General features: G+C 46.4%; 2 protein-coding genes across 5 annotated transcripts in view; one reads left to right on the forward strand and one right to left on the reverse strand.

The window, feature by feature from the left end:
* Positions 1-29: 29 nt before the first annotated feature.
* Positions 30-23,411, forward strand: ACP2 (acid phosphatase 2, lysosomal). 3 transcript variants are annotated; one of them, XM_022592067.2, is made up of 11 exons: positions 30-234; positions 814-909; positions 1,238-1,324; positions 2,214-2,366; positions 2,476-2,574; positions 2,654-2,743; positions 3,247-3,376; positions 5,121-5,203; positions 5,318-5,424; positions 5,512-5,687; positions 8,242-23,411. In XM_022592067.2, the coding sequence occupies exons 1-11, from the start codon at positions 121-123 to the stop codon at positions 8,373-8,375; spliced, it is 1,269 nt and encodes a 422-aa protein (XP_022447775.1). In that variant the 5' UTR covers positions 30-120; the 3' UTR covers positions 8,376-23,411. The 3 variants fall into 3 exon arrangements, with proteins under 3 accessions (XP_022447775.1, XP_022447774.1, XP_022447776.1); XM_022592066.3 differs by having other exon boundaries at positions 33-234; positions 3,244-3,376; XM_022592068.2 differs by lacking the exon at positions 30-234 and adding an exon at positions 328-524 and having other exon boundaries at positions 3,244-3,376.
* DDB2 (damage specific DNA binding protein 2) overlaps positions 8,565-24,109 on the reverse strand; it is a 22,594-nt gene continuing 7,049 nt past the window's right edge. Inside the window, exons 4-10 of one of the 2 annotated variants that reach the window (XM_022592064.2) lie at positions 13,954-14,099; positions 12,582-12,681; positions 12,312-12,489; positions 11,841-11,983; positions 10,168-10,332; positions 9,976-10,021; positions 8,565-9,674 (exon numbers count right to left, since the gene is read on the reverse strand). In XM_022592064.2, the coding sequence (XP_022447772.1) occupies positions 9,625-9,674; positions 9,976-10,021; positions 10,168-10,332; positions 11,841-11,983; positions 12,312-12,489; positions 12,582-12,681; positions 13,954-14,099 (828 nt within the window). In that variant the 3' untranslated portion in view covers positions 8,565-9,624. Of the gene's footprint in view, positions 9,675-9,975; positions 10,333-11,840; positions 11,984-12,311; positions 12,490-12,581; positions 12,682-13,953; positions 14,100-24,109 lie in introns of both variants that reach the window. The other variant, XM_022592060.3, reaches the window with a different exon arrangement.

Consider the following 24,109-nt stretch of genomic DNA (forward strand, 5'->3'; position numbering starts at 1 on the left):
CCTTTAGCAAGATGGCGGCGAGAGCACTTCCGCCGTGTGTCCTTAAGGGTGCGTCCGGGCGGCTGCTGCAAGTGCCACTCAGCGGGTTCCAGCCTCTTTGCCGCACAGACCACAGCGGTGATGGCGGGCAGACAGTTCGGCTGGAGCCGGGTGGCTCTTCTCCAGCTCTTCCTTGGTGTTAACCTGATGGTGATGCCACCTACCCAGGCCCGGCGTCTGCGTTTCGTTACCTTGGTAATGAGATGGGGTCGCCAAAGGCTCGCCAGTGCTAGGAGGGCACCGGCCTGCGGGTGGAGGGATGGGCGGGGCTTTGCTGGGGTCTGGGGTCCATTGGAGGAGGAGCTGGTTTAAGAAGAGACAACCGGCCTGCGGGATTGGAGGCCAGGGTTCGCAGTTTTTGTGAAGCTCTAGGGTATCTGGGGGGGCAGGGTGTACGGAGTTCAGTATTAGAGGATAGGTCGGGTGAGTCTGCCTTGGGACAGGGATGTAGCTGAATGATAAGAGGCTCGCGAAGAAAACCTTTGGTGATTTTTTTTCCAGTTTCCCCCACCATCTGCATTGCTTTTATTTCTTTTCCTTTCCCACCTGTACTTTTGATTTTCCCAAGGTCTCCAGTGACATTGCTTAGCCAAGTTAGAACCTCTGGAACCTGGAGGAAGTTACTGACTTCTGAGTTGGGGTCTTTTGCAGTTGGTAGAGTTAAGGCTTCCCAGAGGGAGTGACGGCTCCTTCTCAACATGGGGCAGAGTTTGGCTCTGTGTCCACATCGAGGGGACCCTTCTGACCTGTAGGCTAACCATTTTCTTCCCTCAGCTGTACCGACATGGAGACCGTTCGCCAGTGAAGACATACCCCAAGGACCCCTATCAGGAAGATGAATGGCCCCAGGGATTTGGTCAGCTAACCAAGGTGGGTCAGAAGCCAGCTCTCTCTCAGGATGAGCTGTAGAATGAGTGACCTCTAGAGCAGGCTGCAGAGCTTGGGGCCTTACCAAACTGCTTTTTCCCATGTGGGTGCTGATTTTGACATTTCTTAATCTTACTTTCATGTGTGCCCAGATTAAAATGGGCATACATAATGCCATGCACAGTCGGCCACTTAATAAATGACTCCTGGTATCAGATTAACCCACTCCTACTTTCAACCAAGAACTTGGAAAGCAATAGTGGCTAGGCCCTGTGGTAATCGTGAGCCATCCCTTCCCTGTGGGCCTCTTAACCCTTGGGTTTGCCCACAGGAGGGGATGCTACAGCACTGGGAGCTGGGCCAGGCTCTGCGACAGCGCTACCGTGACTTCCTCAACACCTCTTACCACCGGCAAGAGGTAAGGCTGGGAGTTCTAGAGGCAAGGGAAATGGGAAGTGCTGTTCTCACCCTCTATCCTCAGGGAGACTACGGGTGAGGCTGGGCACTCTGGCCTCCCTCCATGCGCTTTTAGTTACAGCACAACTACGGGACAAGACATCCAATGGCTGTCTAGAGCAAAACCCTAGAGGCTGAGTTGCCCCTGCTTGGCTTGGAGAGAGGCAAAAGTGATCAAGCATCCAAGCTGACTTAAGGATCTGGCAAAGTAGTTTCTGACTCTGTGAAGTAACTCAGGCTTTCCATCCAAGACACTTACTGAGTACCTGTTATGGGGCAGGCACTATGCTAGCATTGCACATAATGATGCGCCATACAGATCTGATCTTTGTGCCTAGATGTTGTTATTGTTTCCTTGAGGGCCAGCCGTATCCTGATCTTGCCCTTTCTCACAGCTTATTCCTCCCTTTTCACAAGCAAATATCTCTGTTCCTTATTTTATTTCCTCTCCTGGTCTCTAAGACAGTTATAAAGGGGGGTGTGATTGAAGGCAGTTTCTGCCCTCAAGGACCCAGGCCTAGATAGGGAGACAGGTGTTGTAATAAACCAGGCAAGCAGACAGACCTGAGAGCCTTGTTGACTAAGCACTTTGGACTGGGAGGGGCATTTGAACTAGAGCCATTCCCACAGGAGTTCTTCACAGATGGGGGACAGCTACGCCCCCAGCTGAGTGGGCCTTGGCTGGGAAGAGGGATGGGGAAGGCCAGAGAAGGGGAGAGGGCCAGATGCATGGTTGATTTATAATTTGCTAGGTGACCATCAAGAACAGAACCACCCCTGGAGCCCCAGTGAGGGGCCAGAGCTCTCCCACCCCGCTCCCACAGGTGAGACTTATGTTGTCATCTCTGCAGGTTTATGTGCGAAGTACAGACTTTGACCGGACTCTCATGAGTGCTGAGGCCAACCTGGCTGGACTCTTCCCTCCCGACGGGATGCAGCACTTTAACCCAAACATCTCTTGGCAGCCTATCCCCGTCCACACTGTGCCCATTGCCGAGGACAGGGTAAGACCAGCCAGCTCTTCCCCAGAGGTGGTGACAGAGACAATTCTGGCCGTTGGCCTGCTGATCCCCGACTCCTTCTCTGCCTCTGCTTCCCCGCTTTGGTCTGCAGCTGCTGAAGTTCCCACTGGGCCCATGTCCCCGTTTTGAACAGCTGCAGAACGAGACCCGGCGGACACCGGAGTATCAGAATGAGAGTATTCAGAATGCAGTGAGTGGGGCTGAGGTGGAGGTCACCACACTGTCCTTTCCCCCAGGGCAGGACTGATCCCCTGATCCATTTTTCATAGCAATTTCTGGATATGGTGGCCAACGAGACAGGGCTTACGGACCTGACACTGGAGACCATCTGGAATGTCTACGACACACTTTTCTGTGAGGTGAGCCGGCTCAGGGTCCCCGGTGTGACCGCTCTTCTCTCATACCTCAACAGGCCTAGGTGACCAGGCCAAGTAGAACACAGTGCCTGGACACCATGCTTACTGGGGAGGTCCAAGCAAGCCACCTCTTGTGAAACAAGGGAACTTCCCTCACGGGTGAAAAAGAACCTCAGAGTGGGAAATAGTTTATCAGTCGTCAGCAGTTCCTGCTTCTGTCCACCCAGAGCTCTCGTGGTATCTGACTCCATTCTGCTGAGTCACACTTCTCGCTCCCAAGCCTGCTTTCCTGTTCCCTGCAGCCTAAACACCATCCACCATGTCTCCTGGTTCCAGTCCCTCTGCGTCTCCTCTCCCTCCCCTCTCTGTCTCTCACACACACACACACACACACACACACACACACACACACACACAGGTACTGTCCCACGTGGGAAGAGAGCTGCTCTCGGGAGAGGCTCTGGCCTAGGCTGGGGAGCTAACCTGCCCGCTGCCGTACACAGCAGACACACGGGCTGGTCCTGCCGCCCTGGGCCTCGCCTCAAACCATGCAGCGTCTGAGCCGGCTAAAGGACTTCAGCTTCCGCTTCCTCTTCGGGATCTACGAGCAGGCAGAGAAGGCCCGGCTGCAGGGGGGTGAGTGACAAAAGCAGCATGTCACTCCCCTGTCAGAACCCTACAGCATTAGACATCTGCTGCTGGGGGCTTCTTACATGCTTGCTTCTCTGCCTGAAGTGTTCTCTGCTCTTTCAGAACCAGTCCCCCCAGTTATCCCGTCAGCCATCCAGTCCCCCAGTTATCCCGTCAGCCATCCAGTCTCCCCAGTTGTCCCGTCAGCCATCCAGTCTCCCCAGTTATCCCGTCAGCCATCCAGTCTCCCCAGTTATCCCGTCAGCCATCCAGTCCCCCCAGTTATCCCGTCAGCCATCCAGTCCCCCAGTTGTCCCGTCAGCCATCCAGTCTCCCCAGTTATCCCGTCAGCCATCCAGTCCCCCCAGTTGTCCCGTCAGCCATCCAGTCCCCCAGTTATCCCGTCAGCCATCCAGTCCCCCCAGTTATCCCGTCAGCCATCCAGTCCCCCAGTTGTCCCGTCAGCCATCCAGTCCCCCCAGTTATCCCGTCAGCCATCCAGTCTCCCCAGTTATCCCGTCAGCCATCCAGTCCCCCAGTTATCCCGTCAGCCATCCAGTCCCCCAGTTATCCCGTCAGCCATCCAGTCTCCCCAGTTATCCCGTCAGCCATCCAGATCCCTCAGTTATCCCGTCAGCCATCCAGTCCCCCAGTTATCCCGTCAGCCATCCAGTCTCCCCAGTTATCCCGTCAGCCATCCAGTCTCCCCAGTTATCCCGTCAGCCATCCAGTCTCCCCAGTTATCCCGTCAGCCATCCAGATCCCCCAGTTATCCCGTCAGCCATCCAGTCTCCCCAGTTATCCCGTCAGCCATCCAGTCTCCCCAGTTATCCCGTCAGCCATCCAGTCCCCCCAGTTGTCCCGTCAGCCATCCAGTCTCCCCAGTTGTCCCGTCAGCCATCCAGTCTCCCCAGTTGTCCCGTCAGCCATCCAGTCTCCCTAGTTGTCCCGTCAGCCATCCAGTCTCCCCAGTTGTCCCGTCAGCCATCCAGTCTCCCCAGTTGTCCCGTCATCCATCCAGTCTCCCCAGTTGTCCCGTCATCCATCCAGTCTCCCCAGTTGTCCCGTCAGCCATCCAGTCTCCCCAGTTATCCCGTCAGCCATCCAGTCTCCCCAGTTCTGCAGATACTTAGCATGTTTGTCACTGTGTGAGTGACCACAGTTAGATTTTTGTGCTTTTCTGCCATTCATATCCTTAAGTTTCACCCATGTCAGAAGACCCTCCCTTCCCTCAAATGACCTCCTACCTCCAGAGGACCACCGGGGGCCACTCTGAAAGGACGCTGAGAGTGATACACGTCAGTTTCTTCAGCTGAGCACCCAAGGGAGTGCCAGCTGCCAGACCTTTCCAACATCTAGAAAGTTTTCAGAGCCTGAACATGACAGAGTTCCCCTGGCCTGGAGCCCCCATCCTGTGTGCTCTGAAGCAATCTTAAGTTTATATTTATTCCCAACTGGAGTAATTCTTCAAACATGGGCAGGGCCTCGTAGCTCCTTTATAAATAAATGGGCAGGTTTCCGCACCTGTGAGAAATATAGATATCTTGTTTTGTCTTGCTTCCTTCTGTAAATTTGGAAGTTATTAGAGAGCAGGGGCTGCTGTAGAGTTTGCGTGGTTCCCCTGAATCTAAAGCGTTCTCTGTGCTGGTGATCAGACCCAGGACTGGCAGAGGGGGAGAGGACCTCAGATAGGTCTAGTCAGAAGACGGTGATGGCTGTAGCCACTGACACTGGGGACTCTCTCCTTCAGGAGTCCTGCTGGCTCAGATACGGAAGAACCTGACCCTGATGGCAACCACCTCCCAGCTCCCTAAGCTGCTGGTCTACTCTGCGGTGAGCTCCCACAGTCCCCAGCGTGCTGACGTCACGTAGGAGCTGGATCCCTCCTCTCTTCAGCGCCTGAGGGTGTGGGGGGCAGTGCTGATGGGGAGCCCTTCTCTCCTACAGCACGACACCACCCTGGTTGCTCTGCAAATGGCGCTGGATGTCTACAATGGTGAACAAGCCCCCTACGCGTCCTGCCACATATTTGAACTGTACCAGGAAGATACTGGGTGAGTGGAGCTATGGGTCTGCCCTGAGGAGGGGCGCTCACGTGGGGACTGTGGGCAGCTCCCATCTTGTCTCCTATCAACCCTCAGGAATTTCTCAGTGGAAATGTACTTTCGGAATGAGAGTAACAAGGCCCCCTGGCCGCTGATCCTGCCTGGCTGCCCTCACCGCTGCCCGCTGCAGGACTTCCTTCGCCTCACAGAGCCTGTTGTGCCCAAGGATTGGCAGCAGGAGTGCCAGCTGGCAAGCAGTCCTGCAGACACAGGTGAGCTGCTGCCTGCCTCCATGCTGGCCGTGTCCCAGAACAGCTTACAATTCATATCCACAGGTCTCGAGAGAGCTGATGCACTTCCAGCCGTCCTGTTGCAGGGATGGCAGTCCTTTATCCAACTCAGACGCTGCATGGTTTGGGGCGAGGCCCATCCTATCCCTAGACAGTTAATTTCCCACCCTGAGACGTACTCCTCACCCTCAGGCGATGCCCCTCTTCTTATACCAAGAGAAAATAAAAGCAACCGGGAGAGAACTGTCTTGTCCTCCCACCACCAGGTGTTCCAGCTTACTCGCTGGTACAAGTCACCACTTGGAGCCAGCCTTTCCACTTACACTCTGGGTCCATCTCTTCTCACCTCAACACGGACCCCGGTGCTCAGTGTTACCGCTCTACTGGATCAGTGTCATCTCAAAGCCTAACAAAAACCTCTTTGGCCCACGTCCTTCTCCAGCTGCCACTCCTTTTCTCTCCCCCCTTTTCGGGTGTAATCCTTCAAAGGGTTGCCTAGACTCTGGTGTCACTGCCACACTGCCCATTCTCTCAGACTCACACTGGACAGTCTTATGTCACATGCCACTCCATGGAAGCCACTCTTGTCAAGGACCAATGACCTCCTCTTACCAAAGCCAGTGACCAATTCTTAGCTTCTCTCACCTCTCAGCAGCATTACAGAATCGATCACTCCTTCCTTAAACACTTCCTTGGCTTCTCTGGTTTTTCTAACTCAGAGGCAGCTTCCTTTACTAGCTTCTCCTCCCCACTAACCAGTGGATGGCCCAGGGCTCAGCCTCGCTCTTTCCCCATCCATGCCTGCTCCCAAGGTGAGCTTACCCAGCCTTATAGCCTTATATTACCATCTCCATGCTAAGTTCTGTCTTTTTATGACTCACAGATTCATGGCCTCTTCTCTGAGCTGCAGGGTCACATATACAGCTGCTGACTTGAGGTCTCTACATGGATGTCAACTAATGCATGTCACAGTTGAAGTCTAAATCCAAATGCTCAAAAATCAATCAATCCATCCAAATGCTCTTCCCCCAAATCTGCTCTTCCTCCAGGCTTCCCTACCTTAGTAAATGCCGCATTAGCAACCTAGGTGTATAGCATAACCCAAAGCGCTATCCTGAATACCCTCTTCCTCAGACCCCACCTCCAAACCACTAGCAGATCCTACCAGCCCAATCTTTTTTTTTTTTTTTCCCCCCGGTACGCGGGCCTCTCACTGTTGTGGCCTCTCCCGCTGCGGAGCACAGGCTCCGGATGCGTAGGCTCAGCGGCCATGGCTCACGGGCCCAGCCGCTCCGCGGCATGTGGGATCTTCCCGGACCGGGGCACGAACCCGTGTCCCCTGCATCGGCAGGCGGACTCTCAACCACTGCGCCACCAGGGAAGCCCTAGCCCAATCTTTGAAGTACACGCTCTTGCTCCCTAGCCCAGTCTGCCATCATCTCTTGCCTGAAGTACTGAAAAGCTTCCTAACGTTCTTTCTGATTCTGTTCTTGGCCTTACCAGTGTTTCAGCACAACAGAGTTAATTTTTTTAAAACATAAATCAGTTCACATCACTACTCTTCTCAGAATCTTCCAGTGGCTTCCCATTACATTTGGAATAAAACCCAAGTTCTTGGGCTTCCCTGGTGGCACAGTGGTTAAGAGTCCACCTGCCAATGCAGGGGACACGGGTTCGAGCCCTGGTCCGGGAAGATCCCACATTGCCGCGGAGCAACTAAACCCGTGCACCACAGCTACTTAGCCTGCGCTCTAAAGCCCGCGAGCCACAACTACTAAGCCCGTGAGCCACAACTACTGAGCCCGCATGCCACAAGTACTGAGCCCGTGCGCTTAGAGCCCATGCTCCGCAACAAGAGAAGCCACTACAGTGAGAAGCCCGCGCACCACAACAAAGAGTAGCCCCTGCTCGCTGCAGCTAGAGAAAGCCCACATGCAGCAACAAAGACCCAACACAGCCAAAAATAAATAAGAAAAATAAATAAATTTAAAGAAAAAACAAAAACAAAAACCCAAGTTCTTTACCATGGCCTCCAGGCCCTACTTGGTCTGGTCCTCTGCCCTCATCTCCTGTGCTTGTGTATTCTGCTCTAGCGATACTGACTTTCTTGCTAGTCCTAGAACGTGCCAGGCAAATTCCCTTTTGCATTTGCTTCCCGTCCACCCACCCCACCCCCTGACCCCTGGCCTCAGGACACTCTTCTCTCAGATCTTTTGTATGTCTCAGTGACTCCAGGTCTCTGTTCAAATGGTCACTTTCTCAGTGACACCTTCCCTGACTGACCTACCTCTCCATCATTTCCCCCTTACCCTGCTTTGTTTTCCTTTATGGCATTTGCCACTAATCCATCATGTCTATCATTTGCCTGTCATGGCATCTCCTCTCCTAGAATGTAAAATCTACAAGGGAGACTTTGTCTTGGCCCCCTGTGATATCCCCATTGTAAGAACAGCACCTGGCGTGTGGCAGGCACTCAGATATTTGCTGAATGAACACTGACATGACCTTTCTCTCGCCCTCCCTGCCCCGTGCCCAGAGGTGATCGTGGCCTTGGCTGTATGTGGCTCCATCCTCTTCCTTCTCATAGTGCTGCTCCTCACCGTCCTCTTCCGGATGCAGGCCCAGCCTCCTGGCTACCGCCACGTTCCAGACGGGGAGGACCATGCCTGACAACCACTCAGCCCCCTTCCCTCTGCCTCCTCGGGGAGGTGGGCTGGGCCTTGCTCCTGACTGTTGCTGCTCCCCAGCCCATGGACAGGAGACCCTGGGTTGGGCCTCCCTCTGGTCACCCCAGCCTAGATGAACAAGTGGGGCTCAGCTTGGCCTGTGGCACCTGTCACTCAGCATTCATGTGCCTGACGTTAACCAACTACTGTGTTGGACGCTGGCTTTCTCCAAACCGGATTTGCCTCCTCCATGCTCCCTTCTAAGGACCTGAAATGTAGACGAGTATTCAAGTTTCACTCAGGACCTAGGATTAAAAGGCTGAGGGAGTTGCCGCTTGATCTGCTTTGCCTCTCCATCAAGCCCTGCTCACTCTCTCTTCCAACCCAGAGTGTTTGGCAAATGGCCCAGAGGACACAGTCTTGCCTCTCAGTGCTTATTTTAGTGGGAAAAACTGCACAACACTGGGGGTACAAACACTGGCCACCAAGGAACCAGATCACCCAAGAGCCAGCCAGCGAAGTTTTCCTTTGTCCAGCTGAAGCCACCATTAACTGGAGTCAGACATAATGCTTCCAGCATCTTTGTCACCCCTGCACCTTGAGCAGGTCGGAAGGATGTGGGTACTTGGGAGGGAGTCGGGGGAGGTGTGGGGGGGTGAGTTGTACAGAATCACGAAACTACTATCCCTCTCATCTAGGCTGGGATCTCCTGGGATCTGCCAGGGATCTCCAGCTGGCAGGTTGTGAGCTGAATAGCTCCTGACTGTGACCCAGAATAGGGCTGAGACAGCTTCCAGAGAATGAAGGTTTTGGACTCTTAGTGCTGTTTTCTGTGCCTATTCTTCATTTTGGGGACCTGAGAAGCCCTTTGACCAGGTCAGTGCTGGAAGACCCACTCAGAAGCTCAGTCGGGTATGGTTTTATTGGCCATGTGAATAGTGAACACAAATCGAAAACCACTACCTGATCCTCTGCCACTGCATGTCAGAGAGGAGAAAAGAGAAGCTTGGCTCCAGGCTAGATATAGCAAGGACCCTTGGGGCAGCTGGGTCGCCAACTCTGGAGTTTCTGGAGCTATGTCCAGAACAGTACATGCCAGTATCCCAGTCCCAGTGTCGCAGTCCCAGTGCCCCTGCTCCAACCCTAAGGACTCGGATACCTCTGGCCCTTTAACACAAAGCCGCCTCTTCTCGCAGAACTTGTTCCCATGGGGCTCCAAGCCCTTGCTTGGCCCCCACCTTCATTAATGTCTCTCATTTACGCTTCCCAGCTTCCTCCTGGCTCCAAATGAGAATGTGATAACCTAGGAGGAGTGAGACCAGTCTGACTCGCACCGTCCATTATCAGCCTCTGAAAACTTGGGGCTGGCGTGGGGAACCTAGGACTTGATAAGGAGATACCAGGAAACTGGGCAGCAGCCAGGCATTGCTGTGACCAAGACAAAGCAAGAGGGATGGAGGGCCTAGGCCAAAGAGCCCGCTGTCCCCTGGTCATCATCTTTACTGACTACGACCCTGGGGTGAATGGAGCAGCACTAAGCTGAGGTTAACCTGCCCTGAACCTTGGGGAGTAGGGTGGGCTTTACCAGCCTGAGATTCACTCACCCATCACAGAGGCCAGTGTGTCCCCCATGGGATTGAACTCATTGAGCTGCAGAGACAAGGGGATAAGCATGAGGAGGGAATGAGGGTACTGGGAGAAGGGCACATAAGGATTAATTTCTGGTCATTTTTGATCCAGTAAGGTAAGGTGAATCCCTGCTTCCTCCCATTATTATTTGAGGGCCCAAGCCTCACCGACATGATACCAGAAGATTCTGGGTCATACAGCTGATACATCATCTTTCCTGAGCTTCCGTCAAACACATCGATCGTCCTTAATTCATGGGAGGTACAACTTTTGAAATTAGGATCTGGGTATCGGCCCACGACAATGAGGTTGTACCGAGGATGCCAGGTTGCCTAGGAGATGGAGAGGCAGGTCACAAGAGTAAACGCAGAACACTGTCAAGAGGGACATCAAAAGTATCTTTGCCACTAACAACACTTGTTAATACAACTGCCAACAATTTAATAATGGAGATAAGACCTACATGAAACAACAGGAATGGTTTTCAAGTGCGTGCGCATCTACCGTTGCAAATTTAAAATCCCCAGCTGGCCTCCCTGACCCTTAGGACACCTTCAGGCCTTCTCTCTCCTTTGCATTTCCTGAGATCATACCAACTGATAAATGTTTTAACATCAGCCCGACCCAGACATGAACCAAAGAGGTAAGCCTACAAACAAAGCGAAAAGCCTCCGGTAAGCAAAACCAAATAGGACCTAATAAGTTCTGAAGTAATCCCACTACTCTCCCTCCTCCATCAATGTCAATGAGTTGAGTAGAAAATGGCTAGTGACTGAAAAAGGGGAGGACACCTGTGTTCCTCAGATCACCCTGCTCAAAACAAATCTAGCAGCTATTGGAATGACAGAACTTGATGGGATTTTCCCAAGAAAGCTTTTCCAGGAAGTTCTGAAGGAGAAAAGACATGGTTAGCAGGAAGGAAGAAGTGCTACCGGCAGTGGCTTGGAAATAAGTCATAAATAAGTCACACCTGGGATGCTGCTGGTTGGGCTGGCTGGATACCAAGTGGGAGATAAGGAAGGAAGGATCAATGGGGAACACCAACTGCTAAAGGACCCTGATGTTACTGAGAGCTTGGATTTGATTTGAGGTACGTGGGGGCCACTCTACTACCAAGTCATCACTGTTTACTGAGTACTTACTAGGCGCTAAGCACGTTGCCACGTGCTTTAAGTATAAGGATTTATCCTCACAACAACCTTGTCAGGCAGATACCATTATTCGCTTTTTATAGACCAGGAAACTGGGATCCAAAATTTGAGTAATTTGCTCAAGGATTCTAACCCCGGGAGTGTCCGCCTGCCTGAACTATGCTATACTGACTAGAGAAGTACAGGCATGAGATCTGGAGGTCTGAAGAGGGGCTGTGGTTCTAGGAAAGAATATATACTAGTAAAGCAGAAGGACTGGCAGAGTTCAGACTGCTTGGGGCATGAGCAGGAAAGAATCACAGGACTTGAAGACTGTAAGCCTTAGGGACTGAGGCCAGAGAAGCCGCTAATGAGGGCTAAGGTTAGGTTGCAGATCAGCTGCACACACAGGTAACTGAAACTAAGGGCAGAACCGAGGGTTAGGATCTCAGAAAGTGCCCACAGTGAGAGCTGGGCTGTGTGGAAAAAACTCAGGGAAATAAGCTTATCAAAGAGACATGAAGAAAACTCAGCAAAATGGGATCACAGAGCTGGACAAAAGGTGCAGAGAGAGCCAGAGAATAAGAGATTGCTTTGTGTCAGCGCAGGAAGAGGTCTAGCATTGAAGGCTTCTGTATCTACCCCCTTCTCCCCACCCTGGTAGACCTGATCCATCCCATGATCACAGCTCCCTTCCCTCCATTACTTACCTTGATGGGTGTCAGGTGCTGGAAGTGGCGATGAGGGTGTGGGATCAGGCTTGGGGGGCAGTCCCACTGGGAGGCAGAGTAAACACGGATCTCACTTTTCTGGTCAGTGGTCAGGAGCTGGGCACCGTCGGGACTGAAATGAGCTGGCAAAGTGAAAAGCCCCTGAGCTCAGGGAACCACGGGCGCCCTGTTGTCCTGGCTCTCACAGGCCTCTTGCAGGGGCACCCTCCCTCCCTCTCCTTTCTAGAGACAGGTGGAAGGGAGGTGAATCTGGGCTGCGAACAAAAACATCCTAGAGGCTCAGCAGCTGATACGAGCAGCTAGAGTCAGAAAGGCTTCAGGACTTCAGCTTGGCCGATGCTATCAGGGGTATGAAGGTTTGGCCTAGTGGCTTCTACACTTTGAGGGAAAACCCCTGAAGGGGTCAGGTCAGCAGGGTCTGCAGGAAGGACGAGGTCTGGTATACCACACCTGCGTTGACGGGATGCCTGTGCAGCAGCGAGTAGAGGAAGCTGGATTTCCCTCTAACCTGGCGCAGGTCCCAGATTTTCACTGTTTGATCTACGGAGGCTGTGGCCAGGAACCAATCACAGCACGGGTTCAGGGCCACGTGGGTCACTTTCTTTTTGTGCATTCTCAGATTCCAAAGCTGCAGAGAAGAGCTCGGTTCAGGTGGGGGGTGCAGAACCGAGGCTGGGGGTCAGGGAGGGAAGGGGAGGACCTGGGCTCCAGAGAACGCACCTCCCTGCCGTCCATGTTCAGCAGGATCACGTTCCCCACGTTATCTCCTGTGACCACCACTCGGCTTCTGACAGACACATCCAGGCTGCAAAACCAGAAGCTGGAGGGAGAGACTGTGCTGTAAGATTCTTGGGGACAGAGGCAAGTTCCATTTATTCACTGTTGCAGCTCACGTATATTAGACAGTCAATAAATATTTGTTGAATGAATGAATAACTTGTCGTGGACTCCCAGTGAGGAGCACTCAGACTTGTCTACCATCCCCACAGAGGTTATGGGGGTGGTGGGGCTCAGAAACTTGTCCAGTTACTGCTGGGCCCAGGATCCTCAGCTACTCAGAGTCCCTGAAGCAGCCAAACCCAGAGCCATAACGCAGGTCCCCAGGCGGGCTTGCCCCCTTCAGCCCTGGGTCCTGAGGAAGACTCAGGTATTGCTTTCTCCCTTCACCCTCCACCCTTGGTCGGGCCAAAGGAGATGTGACACACCAAACAGGGACTGCCCAGCTCTGTTCCTCACAGCTGGCTAGAAAGGAACTTCTGCCCCCTTCTGAGCATTCAGGGGGAAAGGCACACACAACTCAGAAGCTGTATCTTGCTCTTTTGTCCCTCAGACTACATGATGTGAAGAGATGGGGTTGGAGGGTGCTTCAGGGATCCTGATACCCAGCCAGGAGAGCTCAGATTTACATTTTTTCCCCTCAAATCCTTGCTACACTGCCTTTTGCATCCCTTGTAAACATCTTTCAGGGGGAGGGCTTCTTGTGGAAGAGTAAGTCTATTCTGTCACCTGTCCTATTGCTCCTGTATTTCTTACCCCTGTGGGGCAGCCCAGTGCTAGTTAGACCCCCACACCCCCAAATACCTAGGGAGCAGAGTCATGTCTCTTGCTAGAAATCAAAGTGACAAGCATTTTGTAATTTCTCCAGCCACTTGCTCTTGGGGAGTCCAAAGTGCTTTATGGACATGATTGTATCCATTTAAGCTTCCATCAAGGAACTGGTCAGGTCATTACATCCCAGTGAATGCAAGGAATGGAATCTTAAGTTCTTCATTCCTGGTCCAGGCTTTAAGTGGCTTTCTAGGCAAATGCCATGTTGACTTGTCCAGTGAGAATCAAGGTCTAGTCTAATACAGGAATGACTGACAGAAGAGCTGAAGCTCCAGAACCACTCCCTGAAGCAGTAACCCACCTGGCCCAGAGTAAGAGCAGCTAAAGAAAACGTCTGAGAAAGAGAGGGAAACGTGGAAAGGAGCTAACACCTTTCCTTTCTTCCCTGTGCCAGGTTTGGGTGAAAGAAATGGGACCTGGATGCTCTCGCCAGAACTACACTGAGAGCCTAGAAGCCCTTTCCCCTCTGAGTTAAACTACTCACTTGCAGGTGCCTGAGCTGGCAAAAACTCGGAGAGTGTTGCCTTTAAAGTCTTGCAGCCTAGTTGTTCCCTCCATTGAGGAGGTGAAAAACTGGTTGGTATTGAGAGGGTTAAACTTCAGCCCAGTGATGCTCCCTCCAGCTCCAATCTAACACAAGGAAGAAAAAAGCCAGTGAGTGACAACGGCCCAGGAAGAGGACCAGGCCTGGGTGCACATACTCCGCTCAGACACAAGAGCCAGCCAGACTGCACTTGGGGCCAGGCCAGCTTAGATGCCTAGACAGTAGGATGCTCTCCACAGTACTGTTTCTTAAGGTTTTAGTTTTAATTTCATACTTTTTAATTAACATACAGTAAATTTGTTGTTTTTGGCATACAGTTCTATGAATTTTAACACACGTATAGATTTGAATAACCACCACCAAAATTAGGGTGCAGGACAGTTGTGTCACTTCCCCCAAAATCCCTTGTGCTCTCCCATTGTAGTCCCATCCTCCCCCCCCGACTCCTATCCCCTGGCAACCACTGATCCGTTCTCCATCACTATACAATAGTTTTGCCTTTGACAGACTGTCATATAAATGAATTATACGGTATGCAGCCTTTTGAGACTGGCTTCTTTCATTGCACTCAGTGTAATGCCCCTGAGTTTCATCCAACTTGCTGTCTGTATCTATAGTTCATCCCATTTTATTGCTGAGTATTCCATTGTGTGAATGTACCATAATCTGTTTATCATATAACTGCTCTTTTCATAAGAGCTTCAGCTTGGAACAGTGGCTGGGTTAGGAGGGCTGATGTCAGATCTGAGCCCCTTCCTGTTTTTTCCAGACATCTCAGACAATGATGATGAAAATAATCATGACATCAGTAGCATAACCTTATTAAGTGTTTATTATATATCAAGCACTGTTTTAAGAACTTTACATCCTCAAGGCTCTTCCTCCACTTCTCCCGTATGCTGTTGCTATCCCAGCCTTAGTTCTACAAGGCCTCTTACACAACATCCACTTAACTCAATCAGCATACTAACTGGTACTTTCCATTCCCTCTCTAAAACATTCTGATGCCCATGGTTCACCAAACCCTTGCTGCTATATGATAATCTGCTCCCACTAGCTGGGTTCTATGCTTACGAAGGGTTAGTTGTGTTTGTTCTTAAACCTATGTATGCCAGTTGTAGTTTGTATTGTAATCATGTAGTTTAATTTACATGATGTGATTTATTAAACATTTAAACTTTAAACACTTAAAACATTTCATCAAATGTAATTTAATTAAACTGATGAAATATGTGCAAAAAGAAAGACTATTGTTATTTCTATGAAATCCATATGAACACTTTGGAAAAACTAGATAAAAATGATTTGCTAAAAATAATAGTTGTTGAATTAAGCATGGGTGAGATACTTATAAACAATTAGGGTGGGAAACAGTAATAAAAATTTTAAAAGAATCTGCAATCAGATTGCTCCACAACTAATTTTAAATTATGTCTCCACTTTTGGGGAATGGAAACTAGACCCTATAAAAAAGGCATTATGGATATGGTTTATGTAAGACCAGGTGAACCCTAATCAGTGAACACTTATTCCAAGAAAAGGACTGGCCCTATGTCAAAGCGTTAGTAATAAACACATGTAAACAATTTAAGGTAAAACGCATGAGCGTTCTAGCAAGGGTGGGCTAAATGGTTATGACCAACTCTTGCACTGAGAAGGACTAACCAAACCTGGACAAAATATGAAAAAGAGATATGTTTGAGACTTCCAATTCCAGTGATGGTGGGTTAGCTGGTGTCAGGCCAACCTTCTGTCAAGAAAAACTAGAAAAGACAGAAAAAATACATGTTTTCAAAGGAAAGTCTGAAGTCAACGAAGAGCTATCAAGGCATCAAGGACTTGAAGTCCAGCCTCCTAGAGAGAAGAGAAGCAGAGAGGTACGCCCGACATTTCGATGCTGCTTTTCCTCTTGAGGCGTATGCAGATAAGAAAGTGGTGGCTGAGAAGCTGAAGAGAGGCTCTGTCCATCTCAAGAGGGGCAAAAACTGGAGTTCAGACCTGTCAAGGAGGAGAGGTCTTGGAAAAAACCCAGCTTTTAGTTAGGATCCCCGAAACCCTAAAAATAAGAGCAAACTGGAAACAGACCATCCCTCACAAAGACTGAAGTCCAGATTCAAATCATTTCAATCGCTGATCAGATTAAGATGATCTGATTCCACCTGACCTGCCTGCCAGAGGAAAGAAATTCTTTCTGGAGGAAAATAACAGCACTCAAAACTTCAAATTATATCTCTACAAGTTTTTATATGCAATATTTGGCATCAAATCTAAAATTATCCAGAATATCAAATAACCAATAACTAAGAGAAAAAACAATAGTTGAAAGACACTCACAGGAGATCCAGGTATTGGTGCTAACAGACACAGGCTTTAAAATAATTGTAATTAGTATACATTTAAAAAATAGACCTAATTTAAAAATGGACAAAGGGAATTCCCTCACGGTCCAGTGGTTAGGACTTGGCGCTTTCACTCCCGTGGCCCAGGGTTCAATCTCTGGTTGGGGAACTAAGATCTGGCAAGCTGCACAGTGCAGCCAAAAAAAAAAAAAAAAAAAAAAATGGACAAAGGATTTCAACAGACATTTCTCCAAAGAAGATATACGAATAGTCAGTGGCACATGAAAAGATGCTCAACATCATTAGTCATTAGGGAATTGCAAATCAAAACCACAATGAAATACTATTTCACATCCACTAGGATGGCTATAATCAAAAAGACAATTACAAGTGTTGTAAGACAGCCTATGGAATGGGAGAAAATACTGCAAACTATATATCTGATTAGGGGTTAATATTAACAATATATAAGGAACTTGGACAACTCAATAGCAAGAAAACAATCTGATTAAAAATGGGCAAAGGATTTGAATATACATTTTTCCAAAGAATATATACAGATGGCCAACAGGTACATGAAAAGGTGCTCAACATCACTAATCATCAGGGAAATGCAAAACTACAATGAGATATCACCTCACACCTGTTAGAATGACTATTATCAAAAAGACAAGCGATAACAAGTGCTGGCCAAGATGTGGAAAAGAGGGAACTCTTGAACACTGTTGATGGGAATGTAAATTGGTAGAGGCATTATGGAAAATAGTATGGAGGTTCCTCAAAAAATTTAAAATAGAACTACCATATGATCCAGTAATTCCATTTCTGGGTGTATATCAAAAGGAAATGAAATCAGTTTCTCAAAGAGTTCTGTCCTCCCCTGTCCATTGCAGCATTATTCACAATTGCCAAGATACGGAAACAACTTAAGTGTCTGCTGATGAATGGATGGATAAAGAAAATGTGGTGTGTGTGTGTGTGTGTGTATAATGGAATATTATTCAGCCTTAAAAAAAGGGAAATCCTGCCATTTGCAACAACATGGATGAACATGGAGGACGTCAGACACAGAAAAACAAATACTGAATGATCTCAATTTCATGTGCAATCTAGAAGAGTCAAACTCACAAAGGCAGAGAGTAGAATAGTGGTTGCCAGGGGCTGGGGTGGGGGGAGGGGAATGGGGAGATGTTTGTCAAAGGGTACAAAGTTTCAGTTGTTCTTGAGATCTAATGTACAGCATGGTGACTACAGTTAATATACTGTACTGTATACTTGAAATTTTCTGGGTAGATAAGTGTTCTCAGCACGCATGCGCGCATGCACACACACAAAAAACTATGTAAGGTGATGGATGTTAATTAGCTTGATGGTATAATCACTTCACAGTACATGCATGTATTAAAACATCATGTGGTACACCTTAAATATGTACAATTTTTGTCAGTTAAGTGTGAGGATGTGGAGGAACTGAAGCCCTCCTACATTGCTGGTGGGAAAGTGAAATGAGCAGCTGCTTTGGCAAACAGGCAATTCCTCAAACAATTAAACATAGAGTTACCATATGACCCAGGAGATAGATACACCCAGGAGATATATACTCAACAGAAATGAATATGTTGATGTAAAAACTTGTATGCAGATATTCACAGGAGCATATTCATAATGACAGTTAAAAAAGCTAAACATCAATGACTCAAACATCCATCTCAAGGAGCTGTAAAACAAACAAGAAGCTAAGACCAAAGAAAGTAAAAAAAAGAACAGAAATTAATGAAATAAAACAAATACACTGTGGAAAGAATCAACAAAGCCAAAAGTTGGTTCCATGAAAAGACTAATATAATTAAATTGATAAATCCCTGGTGAGAATGACCAAACAAGAAGGCACAAATAACCAATTTAATGAATGGAAAAGATTATCAACATAAATCTTAGACATTTTAAAAGATAATAAGAGGACATCATAAACAATCTTTTGCCAATAAATTTGAAAACTTAGAGTTAATAGTCAAATTCCTAGAAAAGTACAAACTTGCCAGACTGACAGAAGATGAAAAAGAAAAATCTGAATACCCTGGTATCTATTAAAGAAATTGAGTCACAACTAAAAACTTTCTTGCAAAGTAAATTCCAGATCCTAATGGCTTCAGTGGTGAATGTACTAAATATTTAAGGAAGAAACAATCTTTTTTTTTTAAACTTTATTTTCAAACTATCTCAAACTCATAGAAGAGTTGCAAGAATAGCACAAAGAACTGTTTTTCCGGAACCATTTGATAATAAATTGCCAACATGATGTCCCATCACACTCAAATACTTTATTGTGTACTTCCTACAAGAATATTCTCTGACATAGCCACAGTAAAACCGTAAAACCACCAAAACTTAGTGGTATCTAAAGTAGTTCAAGCTCATAGAAGCAGAAAGTAGAACTGTGGTTGCCAAAGGCTGGAGGGAAGGGGAAATGGTGAGTTGTTATTCAGTGGGCACAGTTTCAGTTTTACAAGATGAAAAAGTTCTAGAACTCTGTTGCAAAACAATGTGAATATAGTGTTAGTGCACTTAAAAATGGTTCAGATGATACATTTTGTGTTATCTGCTTTTCCCACAGTTTTTAAAAGAAGCAGTATCACTTGCTAGAAATATAACTGTAAAGGTAAAAGAGTGAAAAAAATAACATTTAAATGAAAAAATCGACTATAACTAATGAACCAAAACAAACAGAAAACAGTGTAGTTTACCACATTAATAGAATAGAGGAAGAAAATCATTGCTGACCTCAAGAGACAAAAAAGTATTTGATGAAATTCAATTATCATTCATGATGAGAGCTTCTGGCAAACTATGAATAAAAGAGGAACTTACTCAATCTGATAAAAGGTATTTAAAAACAAGTTTTAAAAACAAACAAGCTCTTAGGTATATACACAAAAGAACTGAAAACAGTTCTAACAAAAACTTGTACATGAACATTCATGGCAGCTGAATCATAACAGCAAAAGGCAGAAACAATCCAAATGTCCATCAACAGATGAATGATGAAACAAAATTTGGTGTATTCATACAATTGAATATTATTCAACTACAAAAAGGAATAAAGGGCTGATACATGCTATAACATGGATGAACCCTGAAAACATTATGCTAAGTGAAAGGAGTCAGACCCCAAAGGACAAATATTTATTGTATGATTCCACTTATATGCAGTACCTAGAATTATCAAATTCAGAGACAGAAAACAGATTAGTAGGGCTGAGGGGAGGGGTAATAGAGAGTCATTGTTTAATGGGTACAGAGTTTTATTTGGGGATGAAGAAGTTCTGGAGATGGATATTGATGATGGTTGCACAACAATGTAAATGTACTTAGTACCACTGAGTTGTATGCTTTAAAATGGTTAAAATGGTAATTTTCATGTTATGTATATCTTAACACAATAAAAAGTAGCAGAAACCTTATTTAATGACAAAAAATAAAAGCCTTCTATAATCAAGAATAAGACAAGGGGCTTCCCTGGTGGCACAGTGGTTGAGAGTCCGCCTGCCGATGAGAGGACACAGGTTCGTGCCCTGGTCCGGGAGGATCCCACATGCCCTGGAGCGGCTGGGCCCGTGAGCCATGGCCGCTGAGCCTGTGCATCCGGAGCCTCTGCTCCACAGCGGGAGAGGCCACAACGGTGAGAGGCCCGCATACCGCAAAAAAAAAAAAAAAAAAAAAAAAGAATAAGACAAGGATGTCTGTTATAGCCAACATTCAACAAAGTAGTAGAGGTCTTAGCCAATGGAATAAGGCAAAAAAAGAAGTGAAAAAATGGTAAAGTAAGAATTCAAACTCTCATTTATTTGTAGATGACAAAACTGTGTAGGAAAAAAATTTAAATCCTCAGAGAAACTATTAAAATTAGTTAAGTATGAATTTCTACTTCCAGCTATGATGCAGTGTCAGAAACCAGATATATCCTCCTGCCTTACACAACTAAAAAAAAATGAAAAAATACACGAAATGAGTTTTCAGACATTGGGCAACAGGCAGCACAAGACAAGAGGGAAAGAAATGAGGTAGCCCTGCAATTGTCCCAGCTTACTGCTTGGAAAGAGTATCCAGGCTGCAGCACAGGGAGGGAGGACCCAAACAGCCTAATAGTCTCATTAAGCTGAGGTGACAAGTTGGGAAAGCCAACAGGGCAAGAATTTGTGGGGGAAAATGCTGGAGGGGGAGATATACAGAGAGAGCATTCTGGAGATTTTCAGAGGGGTCCCCTCAGGCCTTGGAGTAAATACTGTTGGGTAAATATGTATAAGGAAACTACATAAGGCTGAGGTAAAACCACCAGAAGTGAATAGAAGGAGAAATCCTCAGAACAGTCTGTATTCTCACCATCCAGAATGAAAAAATTCTTAATATACAGAACATTGAGTAGAGTCCTCAGAAGGGTACTGCCTCAGGGTGAGGTCAACTCACATCTAAACTATAGGCTGCCTTAGACCCATGCTAACTGGAGTAGGTTGAATGATGGTCCCCCAAGATGTCCATGCCCTGATCCCTGGAACCTGTGAATATTACTTTAGATGACAAAGGGACCATTTTTAAAGCAGCCAAAAGAAAAAAAGAAGAATCACATGAAGAGGAACATAAGAATGAGAGCAAACTTTGCATCAGAAATTATCTTTAAAGTACTAAAAGAAAAAAAAAGTCCTATGAACCTAGAATTCTATACCCAGCAAAATTACCTTCAAAAAAAAAAAAAAACGGAGGGGGGGTAAAATAAAGACATTCTCAGACAAACAAAAGGAAAAAAAGCATCACCAACCAACCTACATTACAGGAAATGTTAAAGGAATCTCTTCAAGCAGAAAGAAAATGGAAAATGTTACCAAAAGGAAGTCTGGATCATACAAAAGAATGAAAAGCCCTGGAGATGGCAAATATGTGGGTAAATATTGAAGTTTTTTTCTCATTTAAAAAATACCTTGGGACTTCCCTGGGTCCAGTGGTAAAGCATCCACCTTCCAATTTAGGGGACACAGGTTCGATCCCTGGTTGGGGAACTAAGATCACACATGCCACGGGGCAACTAAGCCCGTGCGCTGCAACTACAGAGCTCGTGCGCCTCAACGAGAGAGCCTGCCTGCTGAAAACTAAAGAGCCCATGTGCTCTGGAGCCTGAGCGCCACAACTAGAGAGAAGCCAACGTGCCACAACAGAGCCCGCACTGCAATGAAAGATCTCGTGTGCCTCAACGAAGATCTCGCATGCCCCAATTAAGTCCTGATGCAGCCAAAAAAAATAAAATAATAAAGTAAATATTTAAAAAAATTAAAAATTAAAAAAATATCTTTAGGGACTTCCCTGGTGGTCCAGTGGCTAAGACTCCACGCTCCCAATGCAGGTGGCCTGTGTTCGATCCCTGGTCAAGGAACTAGATCACATGCTGCAACTAAGAGTTCGCTTGCCGCAACTAAAGATCCCACATACCGCAACAAAGATCCCATGTGCCACAACTAAAACCCAGTACAGCCAAATAAATAAATAAATATTTATAAAAATAAATAAAAAATATCTTTAAAAGATACCTGCCCTGCAATCCAGCTATTCCACAACTAGGTATTTACTCGAGAAAAATGAAAACATATATCCACACAAAGACTTGTACATGCATGTTCACAGCAGCTTTATTTGCAACAGTCAAAAACTGGAAAAAGTCCAAATGCCCTTCGACAGGTGAATGGATAAATAAACTGTGGTATATTGATACACTGGAAAACTACTCAGAAAGAAAAAAAATACTACTGATACATGCAAAAATGTAGATGAATCTCAAATATTTATACTGCATGAAAGAAGCCAAAAAGAAAAGAGTATATATTGTATGGTGCCATTTATATAAAAGCCTTGAAAATGCAAATTTATCAATAGGGATAGAAAGTGGATCAATGGTTTTCAGGTGTCAGGACAGAGGGAAGAAAGGAATGGATTTCCAAGGTGTATGAGGAAACTTCGGGGGTGATGGATATGTTCATTATTTTAATTGTGGTGATGGTTTCATGGTTGTATACGTATGTCAAAACTCATCAAATCGTACACTTTAAACATATGCAGTTTATCATATATTAGCTATATCTCAATAAAGATTTAACAAAAAACAGAAACAAAAAGATAATTGTGTAAAGCAAAAATAAAAATGTAGGGTTTATAACATATGTAGAAGTAAAATGTAGGACAATGACAGAAGGGAGAAAACAGAAGTAAATATATAGTTGTAAGAGTCTTACAATACATGGGAAGTGGTATAACATTATTTGAAGGTTCTCTCTTACATTAAAGATGTACATTGTGGGGAATTCCCTGGTGGTCCAGTGGTTAGGACTCCTCACTTTCACTGCCAAGGGCCCAGGTTCAATCCCTAGTCAGGGAACTAAGATCCCACAAGCTGTGTCGTCAAAAAAAAAGAGATGTACATTATAAACCCAAGAACAACTACTAAAAGAAAGAAAAGAGAAAGGAAAAGAAGTGTAACTAATAATCCAATAGTGGAGATAAAATGGAATCATAAAAAGTACTCAACCAAAAAGAAGACAAGAAAAAAAGAAAAATGGAGCAAAGCAATGGGACAAATAGAAATATAAGATAACAGACTTAAACCCAATCATACTTATAATCATATTAAATGTAAATGGTCAAATGCTCCAATTAAAAGGTAGAGATTTGGGGCTTCCCTGGTGGCGCAGTGGTTGAGAGTCCGCCTGCCGATGCAAGGGACACGGGTTCATGCCCCGGTCCGGGAAGATCCCACATGCCGCAGAGCAGCTAGGCCCGTGAGCCATGACCGCTGAGCCTGTGCATCCGGAGCCTGTGCTCCGCAACAGGAGAGGCCACAGCAGTGAGACGCCTCCGTACCACAAAAAAAAAAAAAAAAAAAGGTAGAGATTGTCAGATTGGATTTTTTTGTTTTTTGGCTGTGCCACCATGTGCCTTGTGGGATCTTAGTTCCCCAACCACGGACTGAACCCAGGCCCTCAGCAGTGAAAGCACCAAGTCTTTTTTTTTTTTTTTTTTTACATCTTTATTGGAGTATAATTGCTTTACAATGGTGTGTTAGCTTCTGCTTTATAACAAAAAGCACCAAGTCTTAACCACTGGACCACTAGGGAATTTCCCACAGGTTAACTTTATTTTAAATGAAATTTTTTAAAAAATTACTGAGATATTGACATATAACACTGTATTAGTTTTAGGAGTCCTAACCACTGGACCACCATGGAATTCCCAGATTGGATTTTTTTTTACATGCTATCTACAGAAAACTCATTTATATACAAATACACAAATACATTAAGAATAAAAGGATGAAAAAAAAGATATACAATGCAAATACTAATGATAAAAAAGCTGCAGTGGCTACATTAATATCAAACAAAGATTTCAAAACAAGAAATATTACCAGAGGTAAAGGGAGACATCACACAATGACAAAGTTGTCAATTCATCAAAATGACATAATTTTAAACGTGTAAGCACCTAATAACAGAGTTTCCAAATGCTTGAAGCAAACACTAAAGGAAAATAGACAGAACCACAATTTTATAGTTGAAGATTCCAATATTCCTCTCTCAATAACTGATGAGACATAAAATCTTATACGATACAGAACATTAAGAAAAAAAAAAGATACAAAATACTTAAACAACACTATCAACCAACTTAACCTAACTGACTTTTAGAGAATAATTCACCCCAAAACAGGGACTTCCCTG

Source organism: Delphinapterus leucas, chromosome 7 (assembly GCF_059928025.1).
Source record: "Delphinapterus leucas isolate spDelLeu-1000000601 "Yukka" chromosome 7, BTC_Dleu_Yukka2, whole genome shotgun sequence".
In the NCBI taxonomy this organism is placed as follows: domain Eukaryota; kingdom Metazoa; phylum Chordata; class Mammalia; order Artiodactyla; family Monodontidae; genus Delphinapterus; species Delphinapterus leucas.

Bases quoted from the DNA above. Each gene is read 5' to 3' on its own strand.
- ACP2 (XM_022592066.3), top strand. From the start codon at position 121: ATGGCGGGCAGACAGTTCGGCTGGAGCCGGGTGGCTCTTCTCCAGCTC. The intron at 1,325-2,213 runs GTAAGGCTGGGA...TCATCTCTGCAG, and splicing joins CCTCTTACCACCGGCAAGAG to GTTTATGTGCGAAGTACAGA. The intron at 3,377-5,120 runs GTGAGTGACAAA...TCTCTCCTTCAG, and splicing joins GAAGGCCCGGCTGCAGGGGG to GAGTCCTGCTGGCTCAGATA.